The 25,409-nt window shown below is 44.7% G+C and overlaps 3 protein-coding genes across 3 annotated transcripts; 1 reads left to right on the forward strand and 2 right to left on the reverse strand.

The window, feature by feature from the left end:
* The first annotated feature begins 355 nt into the window (after positions 1-355).
* Positions 356-1,921, forward strand: cldn5b (claudin 5b). The gene has a single exon (XM_035392023.1). The coding sequence runs from the start codon at positions 555-557 to the stop codon at positions 1,200-1,202; it is 648 nt and encodes a 215-aa protein (XP_035247914.1). The 5' UTR covers positions 356-554; the 3' UTR covers positions 1,203-1,921.
* A 4,848-nt stretch (positions 1,922-6,769) lies between these two features.
* Positions 6,770-14,607, reverse strand: acads (acyl-CoA dehydrogenase short chain). The gene is made up of 10 exons (XM_035392022.1): positions 14,466-14,607; positions 12,586-12,749; positions 12,195-12,344; positions 11,603-11,714; positions 11,292-11,443; positions 10,084-10,254; positions 9,371-9,508; positions 8,659-8,754; positions 8,416-8,472; positions 6,770-7,446 (listed from the first exon to the last, which is right to left on the reverse strand). Exons 1-10 carry the CDS (start codon positions 14,491-14,493, stop codon positions 7,294-7,296), a joined length of 1,221 nt encoding a protein of 406 aa, XP_035247913.1. The 5' UTR covers positions 14,494-14,607; the 3' UTR covers positions 6,770-7,293.
* A 2,221-nt stretch (positions 14,608-16,828) lies between these two features.
* crybb1 (crystallin, beta B1) lies at positions 16,829-21,546 on the reverse strand. The gene is made up of 6 exons (XM_035391899.1): positions 21,504-21,546; positions 20,817-20,958; positions 19,450-19,568; positions 18,608-18,740; positions 18,063-18,205; positions 16,829-17,087 (listed from the first exon to the last, which is right to left on the reverse strand). Exons 2-6 carry the CDS (start codon positions 20,937-20,939, stop codon positions 16,910-16,912), a joined length of 696 nt encoding a protein of 231 aa, XP_035247790.1. The 5' UTR covers positions 20,940-20,958; positions 21,504-21,546; the 3' UTR covers positions 16,829-16,909.
* Between the last annotated feature and the right edge of the window lie 3,863 nt (positions 21,547-25,409).

The raw sequence follows: 25,409 nt of genomic DNA on the forward strand, positions 1-25,409 counted from the left end.
AATGTATCGGTCTACTTCACGTCGTGAGTACAGTGGTGAAAGCTATGCAGTTTATAAATCTCAAACAGAAATAGAATCTGTGAGGGTAGATGTTACACATATAAATGAGTTGTGTTCACATCTGCGAAAACTTAAAATAACATAAATGTATGTGTGTACTTATTTGGAATAGGAAGCCTGTTTTGTGGGTCCACTTGTTATCTTTCCTCCAGCTGTCCTCCGTGCACACCAGTAAATAACTGCTCTCGCTCAAGTATGTTTTCCTTTGTTTCAGTCCAACTTCCTTGCCTTTTCATTGGCTGAGAAGGATGATGTGGGATCTTATTGGACCAAAGATTTCCCCTTGGTTTAACAATTACGGAGTTGAGCATCATCTATATTACAGTCCCGCTTTAACTGTGCCTTGTTGGAAGTGGTAAAGGACACAGATAAATACAGACAGGATAAGAGAGCAACTAGTAGGCATTAGGAAGTCCATTGTTTCTAGCAAAAGGCTACCAGACGGCACATTAGAAAGTACATAATCAACGAAAATCGTAGAAAAGGGGGCTAAAATGGTTTCGCCTTGCTTGGAATTACTAAATTTGGGATTATGCATCGGCGGCACTCTCCTGGTGATGGTGGCGTGTGGATTGCCCTCGTGGAAAGTGTCAGCTTATATCGAGGGCAACATTGTGGTCTCTCAGTCCATAAGCGACGGGCTGTGGATGTCGTGCGTGGTGCAGAGCACGGGACAGATACAATGCAAGGTGCACGACTCGATGCTGGCGCTCAGCAAAGACCTGCAGATCGCACGAGCCCTAACTGTCATCTCCTCGGTGACTGGCATAATCGGAATGATTGTGGCCATAGCCGGCGCGCAATGCACCAACTGCTTCGGGACGCAGGCAGTGAAAGCCAATCTAGCAAAAGCCGGCGGCGTCATTTTCATCATCAGCGGTCTGTTCGTCCTCGTGCCTCTGTGCTGGATGGCTAATAACATTATTGCAGATTTCTACAACATGGAAGTACCAGCGACGAATAAGCGTGAGATCGGAGCAGCGATTTACATCGGATGGGCAGCTGCTGCACTCCTGATGCTCGGAGGCACGATGTTTCTCCTCCAATGCCTGGCGACTTCTAACTCTTCGTACCCAGTTAAATACGCCTCAACGAAGGTTACTACGCAAAACAGGGACTTTGATAAAAAGAACTATGTCTAGCGTAGGCTAGCATTTTTGTGATCAAATGTGTTGATTTTTCAGTGTTTACGTGTTTTTTCTAACTGTATTTTGAACGGGTAGGCCTAATTGACTTGAAGAAATAAAAATCTAGTCAATTCAACAGACCATACTGAGAAAATTAATAGAACTATTAAAATTATTCACTTTCTGAAATCAGTTATCCGATTTCCAGCCACTCTTAATTTGAACTGTTCAATGCCTGTTCAGTGTGCCAGTAGTACCAAATAAAATAATCGCATTTAACTTTACTGTACATCAGTTTTATTTAGTATTTTAAAAATGTTTTGTGTGTGTTATTTTATATCTTAGTCTACAATATTAGCCTATACAATGTATACGTTATAGTAGACTCACTAGTTCATCGGTTTTTATTTTTATTTTTTATTTTTTATTTTTTTACTGTATGCTTTGGAGTGTGGCAGTTGTTAGTCTGTTCTACCAGAGTCGCTCTGTTGAACATGTCCTTTTCTGTGTGTGCAAATGACCGTATTTACCGGCACTGTATCCTGGTAAACATGGTGTGCAACTTGTCAAAGGTGAATATGCATTAAAAGGAACAGGGAATCTATGTATACAGTAAAATGAAGACTTTTGTCGTATTTATAAAATGACAACTTCTGTATCTCTCCCAGATAAAACGATGCATCCTTGTTGCCCAAGTAATTACAATACATGAATAAAGAGTTATTTGAAACATGTTTTGCAGCTGTGTTGTGAGGTATCGTACCTTTTTAAGGCCACTAATTATCATATATATATATATATATATATATATATATATTTGTTGGGGGGGGGGGGGGGGGGGGGGGGGGGGGGGTATAAATACAATCGCTGAACTTTTTGTGTTTAGCATTGTAATGTAGTACTAGACATTTACAGATGACTTCCTGCTGAACAATAAGCAAACCCCAAAAACTCCAGCACCCTTGGATTTGGTGGCTAACACCACTATAACTGTAGGTACCAGTTATAAATGACTGCACATGATTTTTGTTTTCTTAGATTCCACAGTTATCCATATTTTCCCAATTAGTGATGCACATCTATTAGTCAAATCAACCTTCTTTGTCATCCATGATTTAAAATGAATTGTCTGTGCAGTTGCTGCATAAAAAGAGAATGTTAAAAGTCGCTATGGAAGACAGTAAATCAGGCATCTTGGGCGGTAATGAGATGGGGGCAGTGCTGAGGAATATCACGTACAGCAGCAGGTCAGGTGCAGGATTAGTAAGAGCTCCATCAATAAACAAAGGAGTAATCAGACACACTTGGAAGGCTAGGCGATAGGAAAACGGAAGGAACTGGATGGGGGTGGGGGTGGAGGGGGGTGGGGTGAGGAGTTGTACCTTTTCACAAACACTCATAGCCAGATGTGAGATATGACTTCACGACCAGCTTCTTTCACATAATGACCTCATCCCATATCTGGTAAATGTGGAAAAGGGGGGGGGGGGGGGGGGGGGCATTTCCGGAGTTCAAAATTTAGTCAACCGCCAGATCAGCTGATGTTTACCTTTAAATGTGTCCCAGATTTCCTTGATAAGACTGTTTCCTCCGAGGCCTGCCAGGTGGATCAGAGAAGCACGTCCCCAAACCAGGAAGGAATTCCTCCCTAGGAACTATACTGACTCCTTTGCAAAATATGGATCAAACAATCCCACACAGCCTACTAATAGAGCAAGATTTATGAAGTGTATGCGGTGATGAAAATGTACACAAAACCGTCATCACGCGCAATAACTTGCTTGACTGTGGATGGGATTCAATCATCTGTCTGTAACTTTGACAAACAAAAGCAATTCAAAATTTTATCACAGCTTGGTGAGTTTGGCACTCAAAGAAAGTGTAAGTTTGTTTGCAAGTCAAAGTTAAAGACAAATGATAGATTCCCAGCATTTTTTTAAAAAAGGGTCACTGAATATTGAAGGTTAGTATTATGCAGAGAACTGCACGTGTACCTATAAAGGAAACCACAACTGAAATGTCCAGGATAGTTTTAGCCTTTTTATATATGTGATCTTTAAGTAATTAATTTCAAAATAAATGAGATCACCCGAAACTATGAATATAAACTAATCTAAGTTTGTATGGTAAATGATACAAGTGTCTTGCTTCATTTAAAGAATTTTCCACGTCTCTGTGATGCTCACAACTGGTGGTATAAAGCCTTAAATAGTAAACCCCCTAAATGGGAGAGGATTGGTCAGATTTAGCATCGGTGCAAAGGCATTAATGAAAAACCTCATTGTGCTTCAGAGGCTGCAGACATTTGCAGAGAAACAGTGAGAAATAAAAACACAAAATAAAACAGAACCATGAACCTACACACAGAACAATGGCAGTATTTTTGTGGGTAAAATATTAGACCCTGTTCATGTTATACAGAGCAGTCAAAGATCTGGAACTTAATCTGGCTAATAAAGTTCCTGAGGAGGGATGAACACAAAGGACCACACAACACGGCATGTAAGCAAAACTGTCCTGTTCTAGATTTCCTGGCCTAACTTGGGTGAACTTTGCTCCAATTCCATGCAGTCCTCTTCCATGTTCACCAGGATGGTCAAATAATCAAGCTTCCTCTCTTTTTTCACAGCCATTTGCTAAACGTGGAGACAAACACGGAGAGACTGAAAGTCCTTATCAGCCAGGGAGCGCATTTCCTGTCCGTAGAGCCACATACAGGATCTCATCTGCTAGCAACAGCTGCATCTGCAAGATCAACATAGACCATGTGACCATTCAGTCACACATCTACCATGTATGCATATAAAGTAAAGTGCAGTACAGTATCTGACAGTTTAACAGGAGGAGGACAAAAAACAACTTTTGTAGGATTGGAAGGAATTATCTTTGATTCGTCAAGTCTGTGAGCCAATCTCCTGTTTAGCTCTAGGCTGGAGTTCTGTGATCTGAGAGGGAGCCCAGTCATCTGGCAGATCACTGAATCAGGGAGACGACCAGCTATTAAAGAAGACCAGAGGGAAGCCACACCCACACCTAAAGCTTAGAATTGCTAGTCAACTAGACAACTAACCATGGTTTAGGTACTGAAAATCTGATATTCCCATCAAAGCAATTCAACTGGGGTAGTCTGCAGCTGGTCAGTACCAGACTCACTGCAACAAGGTGAGTTCTGAGATTTGAAAACCTTAGCTTCTAAATGACCGTTACAGGTCTCAGACATGGACATATCGTCTTATTAGGCAACTTGGGGGCATTGCTATAAAAGAGCATGCATGCTCAGCCAACACACCCAGTATAAATAAAAGTCCATAAAACAAAATAAAAATAATTATAGCATCATGATCAGGTGATCCAGCGTTGCGCTTACCTGAATTGTTTTAAAAATGCTGCGTTGGCCATGGAAGTAGGTTGGTTGATTGCTTGGGCTGTTTTGGCATCAAGTTTGTTAATGATCGATGCTCAATCACGTTGCTTCGCATTGCACACCCTTTTTCCTGTCTCCACTAACGTCTTTCCCCATGACCGTAACAGCCATTACAGACAGAGGAAATATTCATATACTGCGCGTTCACTTCGTCTGGCATCGCTTTCCTTCCCATGCAAATGCTACCCTAGTTTTGACTCCTCATGGATTTCAACACCAGAGTAAAGGGAAATGTACTTGTAAAGTTTTTTTTTTTTCCCCCTCATATTTTCTTGCCATTTAATTGTCACATTTATAAAGGAAGGTCTTCAAAGAAATCTGTGATGTGCCTTTTCCTCAGGAATTATTTAACTTGTTTAAATTTTTTTCTTAACATTTTATTGCATTAAGTATTTTTATTCATTTATTTTATTGCCATTACATATTGATATTATTTATTGCTAGTGCCATTTACTTGTCTTTCTTTCATCTTTCTGTAAAGTGCATTGAGGGGCACTGTATTCAAAAGGTGCTATACATTTATTATTGTTATTATTATTATAAAAGCCAGTATAGCACTCCTGGCTTTTGTACAGTAGTGGTACTTAGGAGCTCCAAAGCATTAATATTAACATTGCAGAGGCACTGCACAAGCTTTTGAAAATTTCAGTACACTAACAAAAAATAGTCTGTAGGAAGCCTAAAGGGTGAATTTTTCCATCTTTAATAGAAAAATCTTAAATCTGGATTAAAAAAAGGGTTTGGAAAGATACAGAAATTTCCCAAACATTGCTGCAGATGTGTCATTTAAATTTGTTCAGGGGCATGACACTACTGTGGCAAGGAACACTCTGTTCTGTACTGCGATATAGGGCTTGAAAAACTGTTACCTACCGGAACCTCCTGTCGTTAAGAAACGGAGAGCACACAAGAAACACAGGAGATGACGAGTACCGGGCGGTTCTATAGGACCTGAAGGAGAACGCGACCAGTAAAACGAAACGACTGACGTGGACAGTGCAAAGGGGTCATGAGAAAGGGAAAGACGGGCTTGAGTCGGTTGAGAGGGTGGCACCACTCAGGATGGGTGTGTGGAAAACACAGGAAAAGATTGTAAACATTATCATCGTAGCGTGAGTGGCACAGATCGGCACGTGAACGATGCGCTTAAAGCCAGTGTTGGGACCTGGGTTCACAGAAATCGGTAGTAAAATGCTGCAGTTACGCATGATTGTGCCGGTACTATCAGATCTCAGAAATATTACGTCTAACCCCGGACGCAGACGGTTCTGGAACGCGGTGAAAGGCATCCACCGTCTGGCGTCTCATTTAAGTTTCACTTCTCAGCTGAATCCATTCGGGGGTATGGCCACAGATGTTGAATGATAAACTTGTCTTAGTATTTTACGTGCCTTGTGCAATGAAAATCATTCTTTTTAATTGTTTTATAGTGCATAAAGAACAAAAAATAAACAAATACTCTACCATCAAGCCTGTCTGATTAAGTTCTGCTTTTTAACTTGTTTTTAATTCATAAAGAAACAGGAGGATTTCTAACTGGTCATTTGGAAATGTTGTTTACTGCATAACGTGCATAACACGATTTGCATTTTAACCAATCAATGAGGCGACCATTAAGTGAAAGGCCAATCAGAAGTGAACTTGAAGGAAATACCAACACCATGTATCAGATGAAAATGCCTCCCTGTGAAGTTAAGTTACCACATGCAATCAATGAATTCTTCATCACTGGACCTGTTCCTACTTGCTTCCTCAGACTAACTACAGCATAAGATGTAGCTGCAAGACCAGAAACATGTTCAGTGGCTCTTTGAGTGACCCCACCTATCGACAGCCTCTCTCCTTGACAAGGTGATTCAACCAGAGGATGGCTGCTGTCTTTAGCACTGGAAAACTCACCAATGGATTCACTGGGGTGATCCGCCACCTTGTGGCAACTTCTGAAATGACATTTGACATGGCTAATGTTTAAGTCCAAAATGGTGAACTACTTCAAAGGGGGGGGGATCACCTTATTTTTTCCCCTAACTCACATGTGGAGAAAATAAATATTTAGAAGATGGCAAAAGGTGCTCATGACCAGTGTTTCTGCTAAGTAAGCCACTCACAGCCCGATTTTACTTATGCCTGATTTCATTAAAGGTCCCAGAAACAAATACAGCACCAAAAATACTTATTAATTTATTTTTTAAAAATTGCATAATCTACATAATTCACAGTACGTATATACAATTGTCCAAACAAAAAAAATCAGCTGTCCAAGCAGTTGGGTGAAGAACAATGCACCTGCATCTGCTGCTGTGTTCGCTGAGGCAATTGCACACTTGTGACATTCTTTTCTACAAGTGCAGGCACAGGCTACAGGTCCAGGCACTCCGCTATGTCTCCCTCTGCAGGACAAGGCAGGAGTTGCATGTTCAAGTGGCAGTGAACCACTGGCACTTCAGGAGAGAGATATTTTGCTGACAGACATTCCCCCAAAAAACAACAACAAAAAAGAAAGCTTAAATTAAAATTATACACATTCCGGTGTTCCAGTGATCTCAGAAAAATGGCGGTGATGATCCTGTGAGTTGCTTCCTGTCCCTCTCACCGGTGGCGATTTGGGCCAGCTACCCAGGCACAGTGAGGCGAGGCGGGGCGGGACGGGGTGGGGTGGGGTGTAAAACAGTCCTGCCCCCCTCAGGGCTGGTACTCCTTGAGCAGCAGGTTGGCGATGACCAGCCTCTGGATCTCGCTCGTCCCCTCGTAGATCTCGGTGATGCGCGCGTCGCGGTAGTGCCTCTCGGCGGGCATGTCCGTCACGTAGCCCATCCCCCCCAGCACCTGGATGGCCTTCAGTGGGAGGGGGGACCCAAGGACACAAAGTTTGGTGAGCGCATGGCAAGAAGAGCAGCGGGATATTTATGCTCAACGGGGCGATAAAGATGGACTCAAAAACAGGAGAGGACCCGTGTATTCCAGAGCTGCAGGGTCTGCTGGTTCTAGCAGTTACTCAGCACCCATGTAAGCCCGCGGGCTACTAAAGTTGCTGAAGTCTCTACCACTCTTTTTCCATCTGTGAATACTTTTTGGATGACGACAGTTGTTTAAAGCTCTTCCTAAGGTTGTCTACTTGCAGTTGTTGTTTTTAAAGCAACTATAGTCATCCAATATTCACAGATGAAACGAATGGTAGAGACTTCGGCAACTTTGGTTGCCCATGGGCTTAAATGGGCTAACTGTGTAGTCAGCTGCTTTAACTTGTCAATGCATTCACCTCACTTGGTTTCTTTTGGTCTAAATGAGGGGTTCTCAACCCTGGCCCTGGAGGGCCGCATGGTCTGCTGGTTTTCATCAAGTGTTTAATTAAGTACTGCTTGGCACTCAATTATTCAGCTAATGCCCTTCATTACAGTTAACTCCGTACACCTGGTTTCTGAATTGGGTGCCGATTATTCTAAGGTGAAAACAAAAGTCAGCAGACCTCAGTCTCTCCAGGAACAGGGGTCAAAACCTCAGATGCACGTTAAATATACTCTTAATGTGCAAACTGTGAGTTTAGAACCATTTAATCAAACGATGGAGAGACGAAAGACAAATAGCTGATGCTATATCTGTACAAGCAAAGCGTGTGAAGTCTTTCAGCATCATTTCTCACTTTGGGCCTGGTGTCCACTTCCTGACCAGCAGGACTAGCAGTCCTTCAGGAGCAGTTACTGGATCAGAAGCTTCAGGTAAACATGCATAAACTGTCTAGTAAAGGCAGTAGTGAGCCCAACACTGGCCGTGTGCATGCACTACTGCACACACGGAGGCACTCACCTGGTGAGAGATAAATGTAGCAGCCTCTGATGCAGCCAGCTTGGCCATGGCAGCTTCCTGTTAGACAGGAAGTAGAGCACGGTGAGGGTTTGAGTTAATGAGAGTCTGTGTGTGTGCGTCTGTGTTTAATCGTCTGTGTGCATGTGCTTGTGTGTGTGTGTGTGTGTGTGCGTGTGTCTGTGTTTAAGCGTCTGTGTGTCTGTGTGTGTGTGCGTGTGCTGCGCAGTGCAGCGCTGGACTTGCCTTAGAGAAGGGTTTCTTAGCGTCTCGTAGCAGAGCGGATTTCCACGTGAGCAGACGGGCGCTCTCCAGTGCCACAGCCATGTCTGCCAGTTTAAACTGGGAGAGAGAGAAACGTCATCTCACACACACCTTATATTCACACACAACAAGCCCACACTCTGTACAGGCCACTTCACACACAACACCACATCTCTACAGAGTAAGGCAAAACTTTTATTTATTTTTTAATTCCGTAAATAATATTGGCCCAACGTGGGGCCGGACATATCCATTTCCCAGCCTGATTTGGAATGCCCAACTGTCTACGCAGCAGAGGTCAGGCACAAACCCCGCTGCAGACTCAAAAAGTGCGGACATCTGCAGTTCTCCTCTGCAAACACATGGTGTCGCCAGACCGCTTCTTTTCACACCGCAACAGCTAAGCTGCACTGGAGGAAGACCTCTAATACATGGCTTTGCATGCAGCCCACAGGTCCTCAAGTGACCAGCGGGGGTCGCTAGAGAGTGACGCAGAGTGCTAACCGACTGAACTCCCATGGGCAACGCAATCGGCACTTGGAATACGATCCCAGACCGTGGGGGTCAACCAAGCACCACAGCGCAGTGCCTTAACTGATTGAGCCACCCAGCAGCTCGGCCTGACACATTTCAACCCGTTCGGTCTGAGTCTTTCCTATTGGCCATGGCGGACGATGTCACAGCGGCGCCGTACCTGAATGGCCTGCATCTTGGCTATGGGCGCTCCGAAGGCGGTCCTCTTGTGGGCGTAGTCGGCGGCGCAGTCCAGCGCTGCCTGCGCGATGCCCAGCGCCTGCGAGGCGATCCCGATGCGCCCGCTGTCCAGAGTTTGCTGAGGGCGAGAGCAGCCAGGTAACACACACAGCCTGCGCGCCAGAGAACACTCACAGCCTGCGCGCCAGGGAACACTCACAGCCTGCGCGCCAGGGAACACTCACAGCCTGCGCGCCAGGGAACACTCACAGCCTGCGCGCCAGGGAACACTCACAGCCTGCGTGCCAGATAACACTCACAGCCTGCGTGCCAGATAACACTCACAGCCTGCGTGCCAGATGACACTCACAGCCTGCGCGAACGGCACGGGTTAATGCGAGGGCGTGTTCAGGCGCGTGGCGTTCAGACGAGAGTTCCCTTGTGTGCACATGCGCATGTTGTTCAGGCGTATCGTATTTCTTCTGTTGTGTTGTTCAGATGCGTGTTGGTGAGGCGTATGCACAAGTGTGTGTGGTTCAGGTGTATGCTCACTTGTGTGTTCAGGTGCATGCTCAGGTGAGTGTTCTGGTGTATGCTCAGGTGTGTGTTCAGGGGTATACTAAGGTGCGTGCTCAGGTATATGCTCAGCTGTGCGTTCTGGCGCACGCTCAGGTGTGAGTGTTCAGGTGCGTGCTGTTCAGGCGTTTGCGCTACCATGGCGATCTTGAAGCCCATGCCGCGCTGGCCCAGCAGGTTGCCCAGCGGCACACGGCAGTCCTCCATGATCAGGTTGGCGGTGGAGGAGGCGCGGATGCCCAGCTTGTCCTCCTTCTTGCCCAGAGACACCCCGGGGTGGGGCATGGGCACCAGGAACGCGCTGATACCCTGGCACCGGCAGGAGGGAGGCAGAGAGACAGACTCAATCCATCACGTCTGGATTTTACATTCATATCAGAGCTTCCTCCGTAGGAACATCAGACTTATCCTCCTCCCTTTTCTGTCCTTTTCCTTTGCACGCACACATGCAGTTTATGGTCATCCAAGGCTGCTATAATAGGAAATGACACCAATTAAGCAACAAATCCTGATTGTTTTGTTGCTTATTTTTCTGTGGCCTTTGGATCTGTCCACAATAGGGCACCAGTATCAAAAGTGGAGCCCAGTGACTGTGGGTCTTGTGACACAGTGTGCAAACAGCTTTCGGACCAATGGGGATCCATCATATTCAGATCCAAACTGGACAGAATTCAAATGAGCGTACATCACGCCACCGTGGGACACTGTCATGGTCCTAAGGTCAAATAATCAGTGAAGCATTCTCTCTTCACCCAGCCACCTAGCCGCGGCTCCAATTCAGAGGATTACTTTCAAAGACAAATTCGCCCTTCCCTCTGCCCCCGCCCCCCATCTAATCTTTTTTCTTAACCGCATCTAATCTCATTTTACTGCCCATCGCACAGACTGGCTTTATTCTCGTTTTATGCTGCAAATGTCACGCTTACTGAACTGAATGTTTGCTCTGAACAGTCTGCTTCATTTTGCAACGCTCCCCAGATGTTCTGTTGGTTAGTAGAGGCAGGAGCATGGCTCTGCTAGGCTGCTGGTGAGGCACCCGACTTGATTTCATTTTGTTTCGTGGATAAGAGAATACATGCACCATCGGATGCAAGTCCCGCACAGAGGATGGCACATCAAAGCATTAGCAATGCTTTCCAGTGTGGTCCTCAGTCTCAAGGTAAAAACATCCAATGACAAACAATAAAAACCAATAAAATTTAATCCGTTCAAAACTTTCCAGTAAAAAGACCATCCTCAGAAGATATCTGCAGATTTCCTCATCCAAACATTTTGGTTCAGGCTTGCCTAATGATTTGGTGCTCTTGGCTCAGTGCTGCCCCCTGCTGGTGAAGAGCGGGGCCCACCTTGTGTTTCAGGCTCTTGTCTGTGGTGGCAAAGACGACGGCGGCCGAGGCGTCCCAGCAGTTGGTGATCCAGGCCTTGGTGCCGTTCAGAACCCACTCCTCCCCTTCCTGTCTCGCTGTCGTGGACGCGGCGCCCGCGTCGCTGCCGTTGCCTGGGTAACGAGAAGGAAGGGAGGGGCGACAAGGACCCATGGCATCAACCTGTGCCAATGAAGCACTGGGTTTCAGATTTTATCGTAGAAATGCCACATCCCCGCAGCGCAGTGCCCCGTCGCTGTACTGGTGCACTGGTGGTCCTTAGTAGTCCTTACCTGGCTCACTCAAAGCAAAGCAGCCCACTTTCTCCCCCGTAGTAAAAGGAGTGATCCACTTCTCCTTCTGTTCTTCAGTACCAAACTTAAGCACGGGGCCCAGGTAGAGGGACTGGGGGGTCAAAGAGAGGGGGAATGTGTGGGTAACACAAGCACAGGGGAGCGCAACCATGAGCAGGACGTCTGAAGTTCAGTACCAGTGTCACATGACAGATACACATGCACTATGCACGACATACGAACATGGACACGAGACAAACATTCAAAGATTAAACAGGAAAATATATGGATCAACTAGGACGAAGCTGAATGCCACAGAAACAAAAGAAAGCACATCGTATAATATTTACATAAATGCCCAGTGCAACACAAGTACACGCATGAAGATATAGGCAAGCGGATGCACATACACACACGTATGCTCGCTCGCACACACACTCACACAGAAAAATGCACATAAGCATAAAGACATTAATTCAATTGAAATTAACTGAAATGAATGATTAATGAGGCATAGAAATTACATGAACTAAAATGCCATTGACCTAAAACTCAGACAGACACACAGAGACAGACAGACAGACTGACTGACGTTGTTGACGCTGACGATGACCCCCGTGGACGCACAGCCCCTGCTCAGCTCCTCCACAGCCAGGCTGTAGGCCAGGTAGTCCAGGCCGGCCCCGCCCAAGTGCTCCGGCACCTCCACCGCCATGACGCCCAGCGCCCCCAGCTCCAGTACCTGAGGGAAGAGACCCCACACATCCTCACACTGCACCAGTGTGATATCCCCACATATTCTGACACTACGCCAGTGTGATATCCCCACACATCCTCACACTGCGCCAGTGTGATATCCCCACACATCCTCACACTGCGCCAGTGTGATATCCCCACACATCCTCACACTGCACTAGTGTGATATCCCCACACATCCTCACACTGCATCCTCACACTCACTCTCTACATATCCTCACGTGTACCTGCTTGGCGGGGAAGGTGTGCTCTCGGTCCAGCCTGCTGGCGATGGGGGCCAGCTCTCTGTCTGCAAAGTCCCTGCACGTCTGCCTGAGCATCTGGTGCATCTCCGGCAGCTCGGCCAGCTGAGAGACACCGCGCACCCCACGCCCCACTGCCACACCCAGCACTGTGAGAGAGTGAGAGTGAGAGAGAAATAGGCTAGTTAGCAATAATTCTAGAACACCTCCAACCCCACTACCAGCCAGATATGTGACCACTTGCAACAATATGCCAACAATAAACACCCTGTGCAGTATTACATGCACTGCAAACAAATATCAATAATGACATATACTAACTACCACATTCCAAACTCAATGACATAATGTGATATACAAAAAGGTAGAGGAGAGAGAGGAAAAAATGGAAGAAAACAGGCAATAGAAAGAGAGAGGAGAGGACTGGAGAGGATGAGGGAGGGAGAGAAAGAGAGAGAAGAGCAACACCTTCCGCAAAAACTGCAAGGACTAGCCTATAAAGGTTTAAGATCTCTGGCGTAATTACGTGAACCTAACTCAAAAAGCCAGTATATGCTGGCTGGGTCTGTCATTTCCTCCCATGATTTCTGGTATGATTTCTAGGCTGATGACCCTCATCTTTTCCTCTCTTTCCCTCCATCTGACACTCAGGTCTCACTTCACAGACCAGCTTGCCTTAAGGACACCTCATGCTGTATGGCGGACCATCGTTCTGCACACACCCTCCAAGGCCTCAGCACCGCTAGACCTCATTTAACTGAGACGCTACATGAGAGTTCACTCTGTGCTCTCCTACTGCAAGAAGCCAAGGAGTAACCCTAGATAACCAACTCTGTCTCTCGCCATATAGTGGGCAGTGACTCGGGCAAGCAGATTCTTTCTCACCTGTGCTACATAGCTCCTAGTCCATGCCCTGACACTTTCACAACTGGATGTGGAGTGGAGAGATCCACCAAGACTGCCCTGCTTGCCACGCACGAGAAGCGAATATAGTCACTGATGAGTAGCAGCGCTGTAGCGTCCTATATGCTCTTACAGGAGGGCGGTGCCTCCTGTAGCATTAGACGCGCTACTGTCTGTCAGAGCCAGACTTGGTGCAATTGGATGCTTCTGAGGAGTCATGACCAGATGTCATTCCCCACAGGTGGATCTCTCCACTCAATCACACTCTCAACTCTTCAACCACAAGGTGTCACCAAAAAGAAACCACACAAAATGAACCTGAGGAAATTAGTGTAGATTACATTATAGTTGTTTGTGTGTTTAATTAAAACAGACAGAGAATAAGCTCAAACTGGTAACTTCAAGTCATATAACATACAATTCTAACTCTGTGACCGATTTGATCCTAACTAGGTGAAAGGTGAATTGACGTCAGTGTGCTGACCTTTGTCCCAGTTCGCACTACTTCATGTTGTGAAGTTAAATTAATACGTTGGTCTCGTTGTTAGCAATCTTTCTAATGTCCATTCATATTTTACTACTTGCTCTGCAGGTAGTTACTACGCATATTTGCATGCAAGTCGGCTCATCATTAACGCAAACATAAGAATGAAAATACTGCTCACAAACTAGCTAAATATGCAATCCAAATCCCCACCTGAAGTAACACAATCATTGTTTTTATTGCTTCTAGGTTAACGTGCTAGGCTAAATAAGCATGTTGCCTAGCGAACGTCAGTTAAGTAAGGTTTGCCAGCAAAGCCATCCTGAATTGACCCCATCGCAATAGTCAAGCTAACACCAAGACACAAATTTGTGCACAGGTATGGTCACCGGCGTGTTTTTATCCAAATTAAATCTGAACCCCTGTCGAATAAAATGTGTTGCTACCTGCTATACATCACAATAAATTAGCTACTGACCTTTTCGAAGACTGAAAAGAGCTGCCATCTTGGTGCTCCGGTACAGCGTTTCTGTTATGTTAGCATCATAAGAATCTGGTACGTGATTTTTTCCCCCAACTTACTTCCGCCATAAGCACGCCCCTTAGCCGTCGACGACAGTTCTAAGCCACTGAACTTCATTGTTCTAAGCCTCTGCAAAGCAGTTTCATTGGATAACGGTATTTGCACAGACGAGAGCGTTGATTGGACAGCTTGTCAATGGCAGGGCGACGCATTTCTGGTAGCTCTTCTTCTTCGATGGTGTTTATTTTGTTTTAACCTGCATGAAAGACGCATTACTGTCACCTAATGGGCTGGAGTCTGATACAGATTAGGCATGGAGACAGATCCCCAGGCCCATTTCAGCAAACTCTGCTTGAACCTTCCTCCCCACCAAAGATATCACTAATATCACCAACCCTTCTACCGCTCTCCATTATCCTATTAAATAGCATTGCTCTTTAATGAATAAATTTACCACACACCACTATTACATGCTCAACACTCTCCAGTACCATACACATTTCACACAACCCATCCACGTGTCTCCCCACCAGCTCCTCAATTTGGTGTGTCTCATCTTTAACCTGGCCATGAATGCCTCCGCTTTCCTATTTCTACCCCTAACTTTATGTGCTCTGACAGAGTTCTGTAGAAGATATCAGGGCTGCCAGGTGAAATTCCTGGACTCGGGACAAAATTATATTATTATATAATTCCTGGGCCCAAAACAATAGTATTTACCACAATTTCAAAGACCAAAGACTGCCACCCTACCCTGTCCTTCCATGGCCCAGGCCAACATACTCGGTTCTCCCCCCTGATGGTGGCCTTGATCGGGATAGCCATCTTCCATCTTTGTCCTTGTTCCATTGTTCCTGTCACTCTGCCATGACAGCTGTCATGATCACTGTTTTTTGCCTCTCCTCTACCTAACACAACCTTAATATCAATCAATTCCTTCTTTAACACCTCACTCTAACTAATGAGACCTTTATATCAGTCATTTCCTTCTTTAGTGACCCCTTTGCCAACATGTCTGCTACTTAATTTCCCTCAAACCCCACCTGACATAAGACTATGTTCATCCTAATAGTCTTAAAAGCAACATATAGCCTTCCACCCTGTCCCATTGTAGTCCCATCACAATTGCAGTAGTATATACTGACAAACTATCTCACAATCTATTGCTCAGTCATGAATTAACATACCTATCCCTACATTACCAGAAACTGGATCTTCTGAACCATTCATAAAAATTGGCAGGGAGGAATAGAATTTGCTTTCGATGTACCTTGATACTAGTACACATATCTCATTAACACTTCCTGTGTCTCTACATTGTGCCATCAAACTAAATTCTACTGCTGGTTTATCATACAACAGGGGCAGCATGTCAGTCAATGCTACGACAGGGCTGAAAGCCAATCTATTTACCATACCCCTGCCTTCAGAGAAAACTGTAATAGTAATAAAACAATTGCATAATATTTAAAATGATTTCTGATACATAAATTATGAGGTTTCCAAGATTAACAGCACTTCATTTTATGTTGTAGGTGTCCTACTTAGGTAGGTGTAGGTATTTACTTACAAATGTTCCTTTGTTGACTTTACTGTCATTTAGAAGATGTTCTTATCCATGGCAATTTACAATGCAAACATAAGCCTAAAGATCAAGGATCTAGTGATCAAGTGCAGTAATTCTCAAGAAAGGTGAACTATAGTTCCAAGGAAGTTCTCAAGAATGGGGACATATAGTTCCAAGGAAGACAGCAAGTGCAAGAAGTAAAAATCTGCAATACATTTTGGCTACCAAAGATCTTAAGCATTCAGCAGAGCAACGTACACATTTTAGGATTTGTTCAATTTGTTTCTTTAGTTGTTTGAATTGCATGATTAATCTGCAAAATTGTGATATACTCTGAATGATTTTGAAGCATTTATAAAAATGTATATTTTAGTTTAGCTGCTTGTTTCGATGTGTTTTTTGTGGTGTTTGTTTATTTTCTCTTGGTCTAATTTGCACACACTGACTGGCCAGGGCACTGGACACAGGACATTTTTCCTTCCCAGGTTTATTGTGAAGAAATTGCTTCTGTGAGGTTTCTTTCCAGCCTTCAGAGAGAGGGTTGGGATTTTAGGGCAGCAGTGTGTTCACAATGACGAGGGAGAAGCACATGAGAAGAGAGAGGAAAATCGAGGCTAATGAAGACAGGCCAGCCAACAGGGTCCGTTCTCCAAAACATGTTTATTAATGGCATCATAAAAAGTTAGGTAGATGTCCGTTACGATGCTGTCATATTTATATCTCTTTTTTCAGGTTGAAGTCAGAGGGGATGTGTTGGGTAGGGAGAGAGGGAGCAGGGGATAAAACAGCCCCTGAGCTTGGTGCAGTGCTGGAGGTTGTCAGCAGGGGGAGCTCACTTGCTGGCAGTGGTAAAGTTAAAGCACCCGCGCTGGTGGAACTGCATGTCCCTCACACGTCGCATGGACTGAATCTGGGGCTGGATGGCACAAAATTCGTTGTAGTGTCTGTAGTCGCCACACTCAAACAGATACTGGTAGCCTCTGTAGCCAGGGTACTGGTAGCCAACCCACCTGCAAAATATCGAGAAGGACAAGTAACAGAGTCAGGAATATTTGTAAACCATAGCCAGGGTAATTGTCAAGTGCTTATTTCAAGTATATTGAATTTGAGCTTGTGTTCATAGAGCCTCCTTAAGAGGGAGGCCCTAACGAAGTTCAATTGTTTTCTCCATCTGCTAAATCCCTCAATCTATGCCATGCTGATTAACCAGGCATATTTTAGCCTGAGGTGTGTGTCAGAGCTCTATTTTGAATGCCAACCATATGTGCTCCTATACATGCACTCGCAATGTGTTTTTCCCTTTATAATTTTTTTTCTCTAGTTAGCACCCCTTTGGAACAGACTTTTCATGCTCTGCAGTCCTGTTTGCCCATATACAGAAAACCAACTTTTCTTTTATTCCTACACTACCAGAAGTAAAGGTATGATGGAGGTACATCCATCCAAATGTACCCTGAAAGGACAATAATGCTCTAATTTGGTATTAATAAGTACCTCTTACAGACAGAAAAGGTACAAATGAATTATGCATTGCTGGCTAGGGGTACAGTTTTACGTAACTATAGGGTAGCACCCCAGTGACAAGTGTGTGTACCTTTATAGGCACTATTTCACCCTGAGAGTGTAAGTGAGATATCAGGGTGAGATAGGCGACCTATTTATTCACTGACATTCCAGTCAGTCAGGTTGACATTCCAGTCAGTTCTGGAACACTTTTGCTTACACAGGTACTATTAAGAGTGTTAACTTTAAGAGTATTGCTTTTTTGGCTGTGGTATTGCAGGACTTTCATCCATTTTGAAAGTGTTTTTCTAAGTCTCTCTGGGTAAGAGCATCTGTGAAATGAATGCAGTGCACTGTCCTTCCTCACTGCGGCCGATGTCAGGTTTCGTTATTGTAAGCCTGAAGACCTTTCGGCGCCAGCGGGAAACACCAGATGTGCGTGGCGGTGTCCCTGCTCGTCCTCAGCCCCCCGGCGTACTCACACTCCTCCGGTGACCCTCACGCTGCCCACCCTGTCGCAGAAGCCGTGTGCCCAGAGGGTGGGCACGTCATCCTCCTGGATCTCCATCTTGTTGCCCTTGAAGTCAGACAACTCGAAGAGACAGATCTTGTGCTCCTGGCTGTCCTGGTGATCCAGAGGAGAGGGAGAGAGTGAGATGGGAGGTCATGGGACATAGACCTGGGTGGTACATGTCCAGCCACTGCTAATGGTGTATGCAGTGTGTGTACGTGGTCTAAGTGTGGTGGCTCAGTCTTAGTGTGGGTGTTCAGTCTGCTGTCAGTATTCATGTGTTGTAAGTCAGTGTATGTGCCTCTGTCTGAGTGTGGGGACTCAATTTGGTGACAGTGCCAGTGCGGTTTAGTCTCAGTGCATGTGCCTCAAGTCTTAGTGTGGTGGCTCAGTTTAGGGTCAGTGTGCTGTTTACTCTCAGTGCACATGCCACAGTTTTAGTGTGCTTTTTTTTAGGGCTCACTAAGTTTGGTTTGTTAGCATTGTCCCCAAACACATGGGGGTGTAGTTTCTCACCATGCGGATAGGCCTGAAGGACATGATGCAGTCACTGCGATAGCTGTTGGACCAGGTGTCCCAGCGAGGATACTCTCCCTTCTCCAGGATGAACATCTCGCCACGGAAATTAGTCTGCTCAAAGCCAACCCAGCTGGAGAGAGAGAGATCAGGGGAAGGGGGATGGAGGAGTGGGAGGTCCGCAGAAAGGTGGCCACAGAAAGGAGGATGAGGGATAGAAAAAGGAGTGATTGGGATGTAGAGGTGAGGTTGGGTGAAAGGGAGGAGAGCAGACACGGTTAGGCACAGCTGGGCAAAAGAGAGAGCCTTGCAAAGATGAAATTGGTTTGTGCCCTTAACTGTCGACCGCCCTGGCTCAAATCATTTCTCTGTTTCAAACATGCATTGAGGGCTGCAAGCAGAGGCACTCTCCTATCACAAGACACTCCCAGCACTGGTAGCAGACACACGCAGCCTGGGATATAAGAGCATTTCTTTGTAAAGCCAAACATCTCAGACCCACTGATTAAACTGCATGCATTTATTAATTTATACTTTTTTCAGTCTTCGGCTACGAAAAACAGAGAATCCATCAAATAAGAACCGCTATCTCAGGTCCATTATATCAGTACCCAGATATATAGTTGCTAAGTGCCAGTCAATGGATGTAAGTGTAGCTTTTTACTACACCACATATATGCACAGCCTAGTTCTATGCTGTTTCCATAGTGATCCACATTCATAAGTTCACAGAGTGCATTTCTTGGAGTGTATAATCCCACAGTTAACTGTTGTATCTGGGATCGGAACCACCCTACACTGCTGACAGGAAAGCGGGGTGTATTTGTTTTTGGGGGACTTACGGGCCGCACTCTACGCGCAGACTGCGCACTCTGTCCAGGCCACGGTCGCACATGTTCACGCACTCGTTCTGGATCTCCACCATCCTGCCCTGAAAGTTCTCCTGATCGAACAGCATGATCTGGAAGGAGGGAGGGCAGAGGGCATTAATAAGCGAGCAACCAGCCCCAGTGTCATCTTTGCCTGAAGAAAGCAGTTCCTTTCTGTCAGGTAGTCTTTGGTTCTGTCGCTGGGAACTGTCTGCATTGCTTTTTTCTAGTTTCTGTCTTTGTATTTCTGCCTAACAATCTTATCATCTTTCATAATGAATTTGGCATGATTTCTGATCCATGTACTCTGCCATCTGTCCTTCACATCATGTGAAAACGAGTTTGAGCGCCACTCTGTCTCAGTGACACATATACCACTTGGCTGATCACTAATACCAAACTACATGTGGCTATACGCTCTAGCAATGTTTTGTTCTCTTGGTAAATATAAAGTCTTTGAGCTTAACATTGAAAGGACCTCTCTTGTGTTAGCAGGCTGACCAGGAAATGGTACATTTTCCCTTCATCTCACAAAATCAGCTTCAACTGCCAACAACCACTAAGGAACTGAACCTGCTCATTGGAAATGTGGGGCTGAACCTTGCCAAATCAGGAAGTAAGCACTCGCTGTCCTTTTCAGGTATGTGATCAGAATGTTCTTGACTGAACATTCTAATGCTGATGTCACAGTTACTACAGTTCATTGAAAGCAATGGCAGAAGACTGACTTCGAATTTTGAAGAAAAAAAAAACATTGAAAATAACCTATTCTTCAAAGTGTTCTAACATGGCCAGTAGTGTCTCTGGGGCCTGTGATGTCACAAAAGCACAGAATGAGATGTCTTCAACGTTGTTTACCACTCAGTGCTGGCACAAAATTCCGGTTCTAATATCCACTGCTGTCTGCTCAGCCCCTCACATTGTTAGTCCCCTGGCCTTGCAGCATTAAATGTGCCAGAGGCTCAAAGTGATTTGTGTCTGGCTGTGACTGGGCTGCTGGCAACGCCAGACACCAGACTCAGGTGCCAACTTGTGTACTTACTTCACTCTCCCTGGGCCTCTCATCTGTATTCCAGCCAGTGCTGGAGAGAGCGCTCTGCACCTCTCTCTAACTCTCCTGGAGACTGCCGTCCACAGAGCACAGTCTGGTTCAGCACTGCATGGTGGTCTGCCTGGGACTGCTTCCCCTCAACCTTCCTATTGTTATTCTGTACCAGCAGCAGTGGATGTGTGCACAGAGTGTTAGGGATTACAGCTAGAACCTTGTATTTGCTGTAAAATAGTATCAGCTGGCTATGGTTCCAGTTTGGAGGTCCCATTCACTAAATCAGCACACTTACTCTGAAGTTACCCATGCTGGGGTCCCCGGTCTTGGTGGCCTTGCTGGTGGCAGCAGGGGCGGGGGTGCCCTTGTCCTTGGCATCGGTGCCCTGGCTGGCAGCGGACTTGGCTGTCTGAGACATGGCGAAGGTTCAGAAGAGTCTGCCAAGGAGGGAGAGAGAAAGCGAGAGTGAGAAAGAAAGAGAGAGAGATGAATAAGAGCAGCCAGGGAAAGGCGCAAGTGTAGGAGGTGAGCGGGTGATGGGTGACCACTGGGTGGCGACAGAGACAATCCAAAGCGGGTGGTCTGGCGTGTTGGGTATGGGGGGCTTGACTGCCCCACTGAAACAAAATCTCTCTAGGGCCATCCCCATGTTCCAAAGCCGGCCCTCACTCCAAGCTGTATAGCTGTATATCCCAGGCAAGGCATCCCTCCAGCCTGCACAGCCTGGACAGCTCCCCAGCAGGACCAGGCAACCCCCTCTTCCTCTGTGGTGGGCACCCACTCTGGAGCCTGCGATGGGGACTCACCCAGTAAAGTTGTGTTTTGGCCCGGGTTAGTTTTGGCTTCGTTAGTTAAATTGGGCGGCTCAGCTCAGTGCGGCGCGGGCGGCTTTGCACTGGGTGCTGGGGCCGCTAGCTCCTTCTTTCAAGCGGGTTTGCAGGTGCGGCTGTGGAGGGGGGTGTGGTGGGGGGGGGATTCTTACCTGCGTGAGGTGAGTACAGCTTGCAGTGCCGTGCGGGTTGGCTGGCTCGTGCTGGCCCCCTCTGCCTAGCGCCCAAGCTTTTATACCCTGGCAAGGGGAGCGTGGAGGGGCTCGGCACACAAAAGAATCACCCGTGTCATCAGAGTCGGCTCCCGCCTAAGCTCGCCGGTCATTGCTTTGCCCAGAAAGCTCGCCCAATGTCCGTAAGCACTTTGCTGTCAATGGAAAACCCCGAGCCCAGCAGTTTTTGATCTGCGAGGCCCTGCTCTAAGCTATAGGCAGTATATGGACCACAGGAATGTACAGGCCAGAGGTCATACCTCACGCTAATCCCCATCTCCCTCTCTCTGTCTCTCTTCCTCCACCTCTCTGTCCTTAGCCATCACTCTAAGTTTAACAGAGGTTTTTGTTTTTGCTGTCTTATCTTGACCCTTATTTACTTCAGTTTTTTATTTTTTATTTAACCGAACAATGCTCTCATAATGTAGAAAATATTCTGCCTGTTCAGTGAACTTTGCAGTCGAACTGGAATGGCAAATAATACAAAAGAGAAATGTGAGAATTCAGTGTGAAATGAGGGTGTCTGAGTGAATATCTCTGAAAGATTGCATAAAATAGGTTATCCACTGACGTAAAATGACATATAATGTAACCAAGATTTGAAAAAAGCTGGCAATAGATGGTGAAAAGCTGGATATCTCCTGATTGATGGGAAATGGTAAATCACCTCAGTCAAATTAGATACATAACCACAGAAGACAATGACTTTTTCCATTTTATTTAAAAAAGACAGCTCCTTATATACTGCTTATTCCTTCAACGACTCAACAAATCTATTTTCTCTTGGAGAATGAAATTAAACTATTATTGTCTTCCATTGATGTCTTTTTATAGAATATTGTATTTTTAATAAAATTCAGTGAAATAGATTTTTGTTGTTTTTTTAATTAAATCTATTTCTAGCGTCATTGAAGTGGGAGGATGTTTGACTATTCTAGCAACCAAATTGTTGCATAGATAAAGACAGTGAATGAACAATCAATGAGTTGTGTATGCTGAGATTTAATTTCATTTTCTTAAATATGAGGGCTAAGTGGTGTTTTGTGAATATTTTCTCAGATTAGAAAAAGGGTTGAGATAGTGTCACTATGGCCTAACCACAAAAGGTAGTCCAACGTAATGAGTGGGAGCAATATTGAATATTTCATATTGATTGCATCCATCAAAATCTTTGTGGATGAATATATAAAGCCATGTTATGGAGAACTGAGAAAGGCCATTTTTTAAAAGAGGTTTTTTCATGTACCATGAGCAGTGTGTGATATTCACAGTACAGAGTTAATATAGTGGAGCTAGATGCCATGAGACAGGCAGTTGATCAGAATAAAACAAAAGGACCCCAGCAGAGTTTGGAATAAAAAGGACCCATGCTGTCACTGATGATAACCTTTTTCACCTCTTTGAGAATGAATAATGAATAAATGCATTCATTCATAAAACACATGTGGTTATCTTTCCTTTATCTGAGCATGCAAGCCAAAGCTTTTGGTTGTTTCTATGCTGTGGGATTCTCCATGGAACAGAATGGATACATATGCTTGTGTTGTTATCTGATAGTAAGCATGTAGGAAAGCTGTGGACTGTTGCTGGTAGAGAGTAATATTTCAGGGTTTACTTGCCAGCATATAGTCCACCTTAATTGTTCTCAACAAGTATTTTAGCCTTATATTTAGTCTTATTTCTATTTTTTTTTACAAGACAAAAATATTGACAACGAGGTGAGACAGCTTGGCACATTTCAAGATTTGCCAGAGAGTAAGAAAATTTAATTTGTCAAGCAAACAGTGACTTAAAACAAGCTAATATTTTCTATTTGAGAGAAAAAATGCATAAGTCTCAAAACTAAACACTTGTTCAGACAGACGTCTTTGCAGTGTGCGATAGGAAACTGGTATTGTATTTTGAAATAATTTTTGAGACCTTGTACTGCATGTGTTTGGGCATACTTGTGGTTTCTGTGGCTTTTTGTCTGTTCACAAACACAAGCATGCTTTAGGTGGAGTGAAATGCACAAATATTTCTGGAGATGAAGACCAAATTTGCCTTCTGAGCCATCATCTGATGTTTGTCATGCGTAACATTTTGTCTGGCCCTTTGCACACATGGATTGTCTAGCCAAACCATCCAAAGCGATCCTCATCAAATCTTCCAGGAGAGTATTCATGTCAGCTGCAGCTCATAAAACATGCATCACTCTTGGTGCAAAGGAATAAATTTCAATAAAGAAAAGCAGGAGGAATTCACAGAAAGTCCCACAGTATCGTCCAATAGATTAATTAACATTTATTGGAAATTCTACAATATTAGGAGAAAGTGGAGCTGATTCCAGGACCATAGGACAGCTGAGGGGATTATTGGAGAGTTCTTAGAATATTCATGAGAAATTCTGTGAAAGTATGAAGGGAGAAAGCTTCAGATTTAAGTAATCCTTGGAACAATGGCCAGGTTCCAATAAATAGATCTCCTCAAATTCTATTCAGAATTCAAATTTCCAAAGTTCATTTGCCAAACTATGCCCATGAAAAGAATAAACTAACACTTGCATTAAGCTGTGAGTCAAAATTATGGACAGATGTTGATTGACTCCAGGCCACTGTCTCTTTAAAACAATTTCACTGTGCAGAAGGCGCAGTTTATAGCAAGGCATTGGTTCATTGACATGTACAGTGTGAAAACAGACACTTTGTGAAGGCTGACAGTCTTTATATAAGTCTGTTAATATGATTTTATATACAGTGATTTTATATACAGTAACATCATAATGTTTGGCTCAAATACATATTTGTTCTTGATTTGTTTGATTTGTAATCAAACAATTCCTGCATGGTTAACATGCAGATTCTCAGTTTTTATTAATGAATATTTTTATACATTTTGATTTCACCTTGCAGAAATTACAGAACTTTTTATACATAGTCCCCCTCCCCCACATTTCAAGGCACCATAATATTTGGGACGAATGGCTTTACAGCTGTTTATCATTAGTCAGGCATGTTCAATTTATTCCTTGGTGCAGGTATAAGAGAGCTTTCAGTATCCAGACTTGATCCAAGGCTTTTGATGCCTTTGGAGTCAGTTATTGCTGTTTGTCAACATGAGGACCAGAGTTGTGCCAATGAAAGTCAAGGAGGCCAATATGAGGCTGAGAAATAAGAATAAACAGTTAGAGACATAGGCTAAACTTCAGACTTACCAAAGCCAACTGTTTGGACAACATTAAGAAGAAAGAGAGTAGTGGTGAGCTCCATAACCACAAAGGCCTAGGCGAAGGCCAAGACCTCAACACTCAAATTCTTACCCCCCCCCCCCCCCCCAAAAAAAAAGCCCCCAAACACCTGTCCAACAGAAAACACACGTCAGGAGTCAGGCATGGATGTGTCAGTGTCTACAGTCCACAGGAGACTTCATGATTAGGACTACAGAGGCTACACTGCAAGATGCAAACTACTAGTTAGCCGCAAGTACAGAATGGAGATGACACAGTTTGCAAAAAAAAAGTCCCAAATTAAGCCTGCAGAGTTCAGGAAAAAGGTCTTGTGGACAGATCACACCAAGATTCAATTGTATCAGAGAGATGATAAGAAATGATACCAAACATATATGTAAGATGACTCGACCCGAAACTCTAAAATAAAAAATTAAAAAGCCTGACAGCAACACAAACACTTTTGTGAATCTAGTCCAATGTTCCATGAATAATGCGTCATGACTTACAGAAAGGGGAACTTAGCTTTCAGGAAGTGAAAGGAGGGGGCAGTACCAGAAAGGCTTCTAAGTGTCATTTTGTCATATTCTTCGGAAACTTGTGATGCTCTGAGGCACAACTTTAATAATAAAAAATGAAGC

This window comes from Anguilla anguilla, chromosome 14, assembly GCF_013347855.1.
Source record: "Anguilla anguilla isolate fAngAng1 chromosome 14, fAngAng1.pri, whole genome shotgun sequence".
In the NCBI taxonomy this organism is placed as follows: domain Eukaryota; kingdom Metazoa; phylum Chordata; class Actinopteri; order Anguilliformes; family Anguillidae; genus Anguilla; species Anguilla anguilla.

Bases quoted from the DNA above. Each gene is read 5' to 3' on its own strand.
- cldn5b (XM_035392023.1), top strand. From the start codon at position 555: ATGGTTTCGCCTTGCTTGGAATTACTAAATTTGGGATTATGCATCGGC.
- acads (XM_035392022.1), bottom strand. From the start codon at position 14,493: ATGGCAGCTCTTTTCAGTCTTCGAAAAG. The intron at 12,345-12,585 runs GTACACGTGAGG...CTCTTCCCTCAG, and splicing joins ACACCTTCCCCGCCAAGCAG to GTACTGGAGCTGGGGGCGCT. The intron at 11,715-12,194 runs GTCAGTCAGTCT...TTGACCCCCCAG, and splicing joins TCATCGTCAGCGTCAACAAC to TCCCTCTACCTGGGCCCCGT.
- crybb1 (XM_035391899.1), bottom strand. From the start codon at position 20,939: ATGTCTCAGACAGCCAAGTCCGCTGCCAGCCAGGGCACCGATGCCAAG. The intron at 18,741-19,449 runs GTAAGTCCCCCA...CTCTCTCTCCAG, and splicing joins CTGCGCGTAGAGTGCGGCCC to CTGGGTTGGCTTTGAGCAGA. The intron at 17,088-18,062 runs GTGAGTACGCCG...GATATTTTGCAG, and splicing joins GTGAGGGTCACCGGAGGAGT to GTGGGTTGGCTACCAGTACC.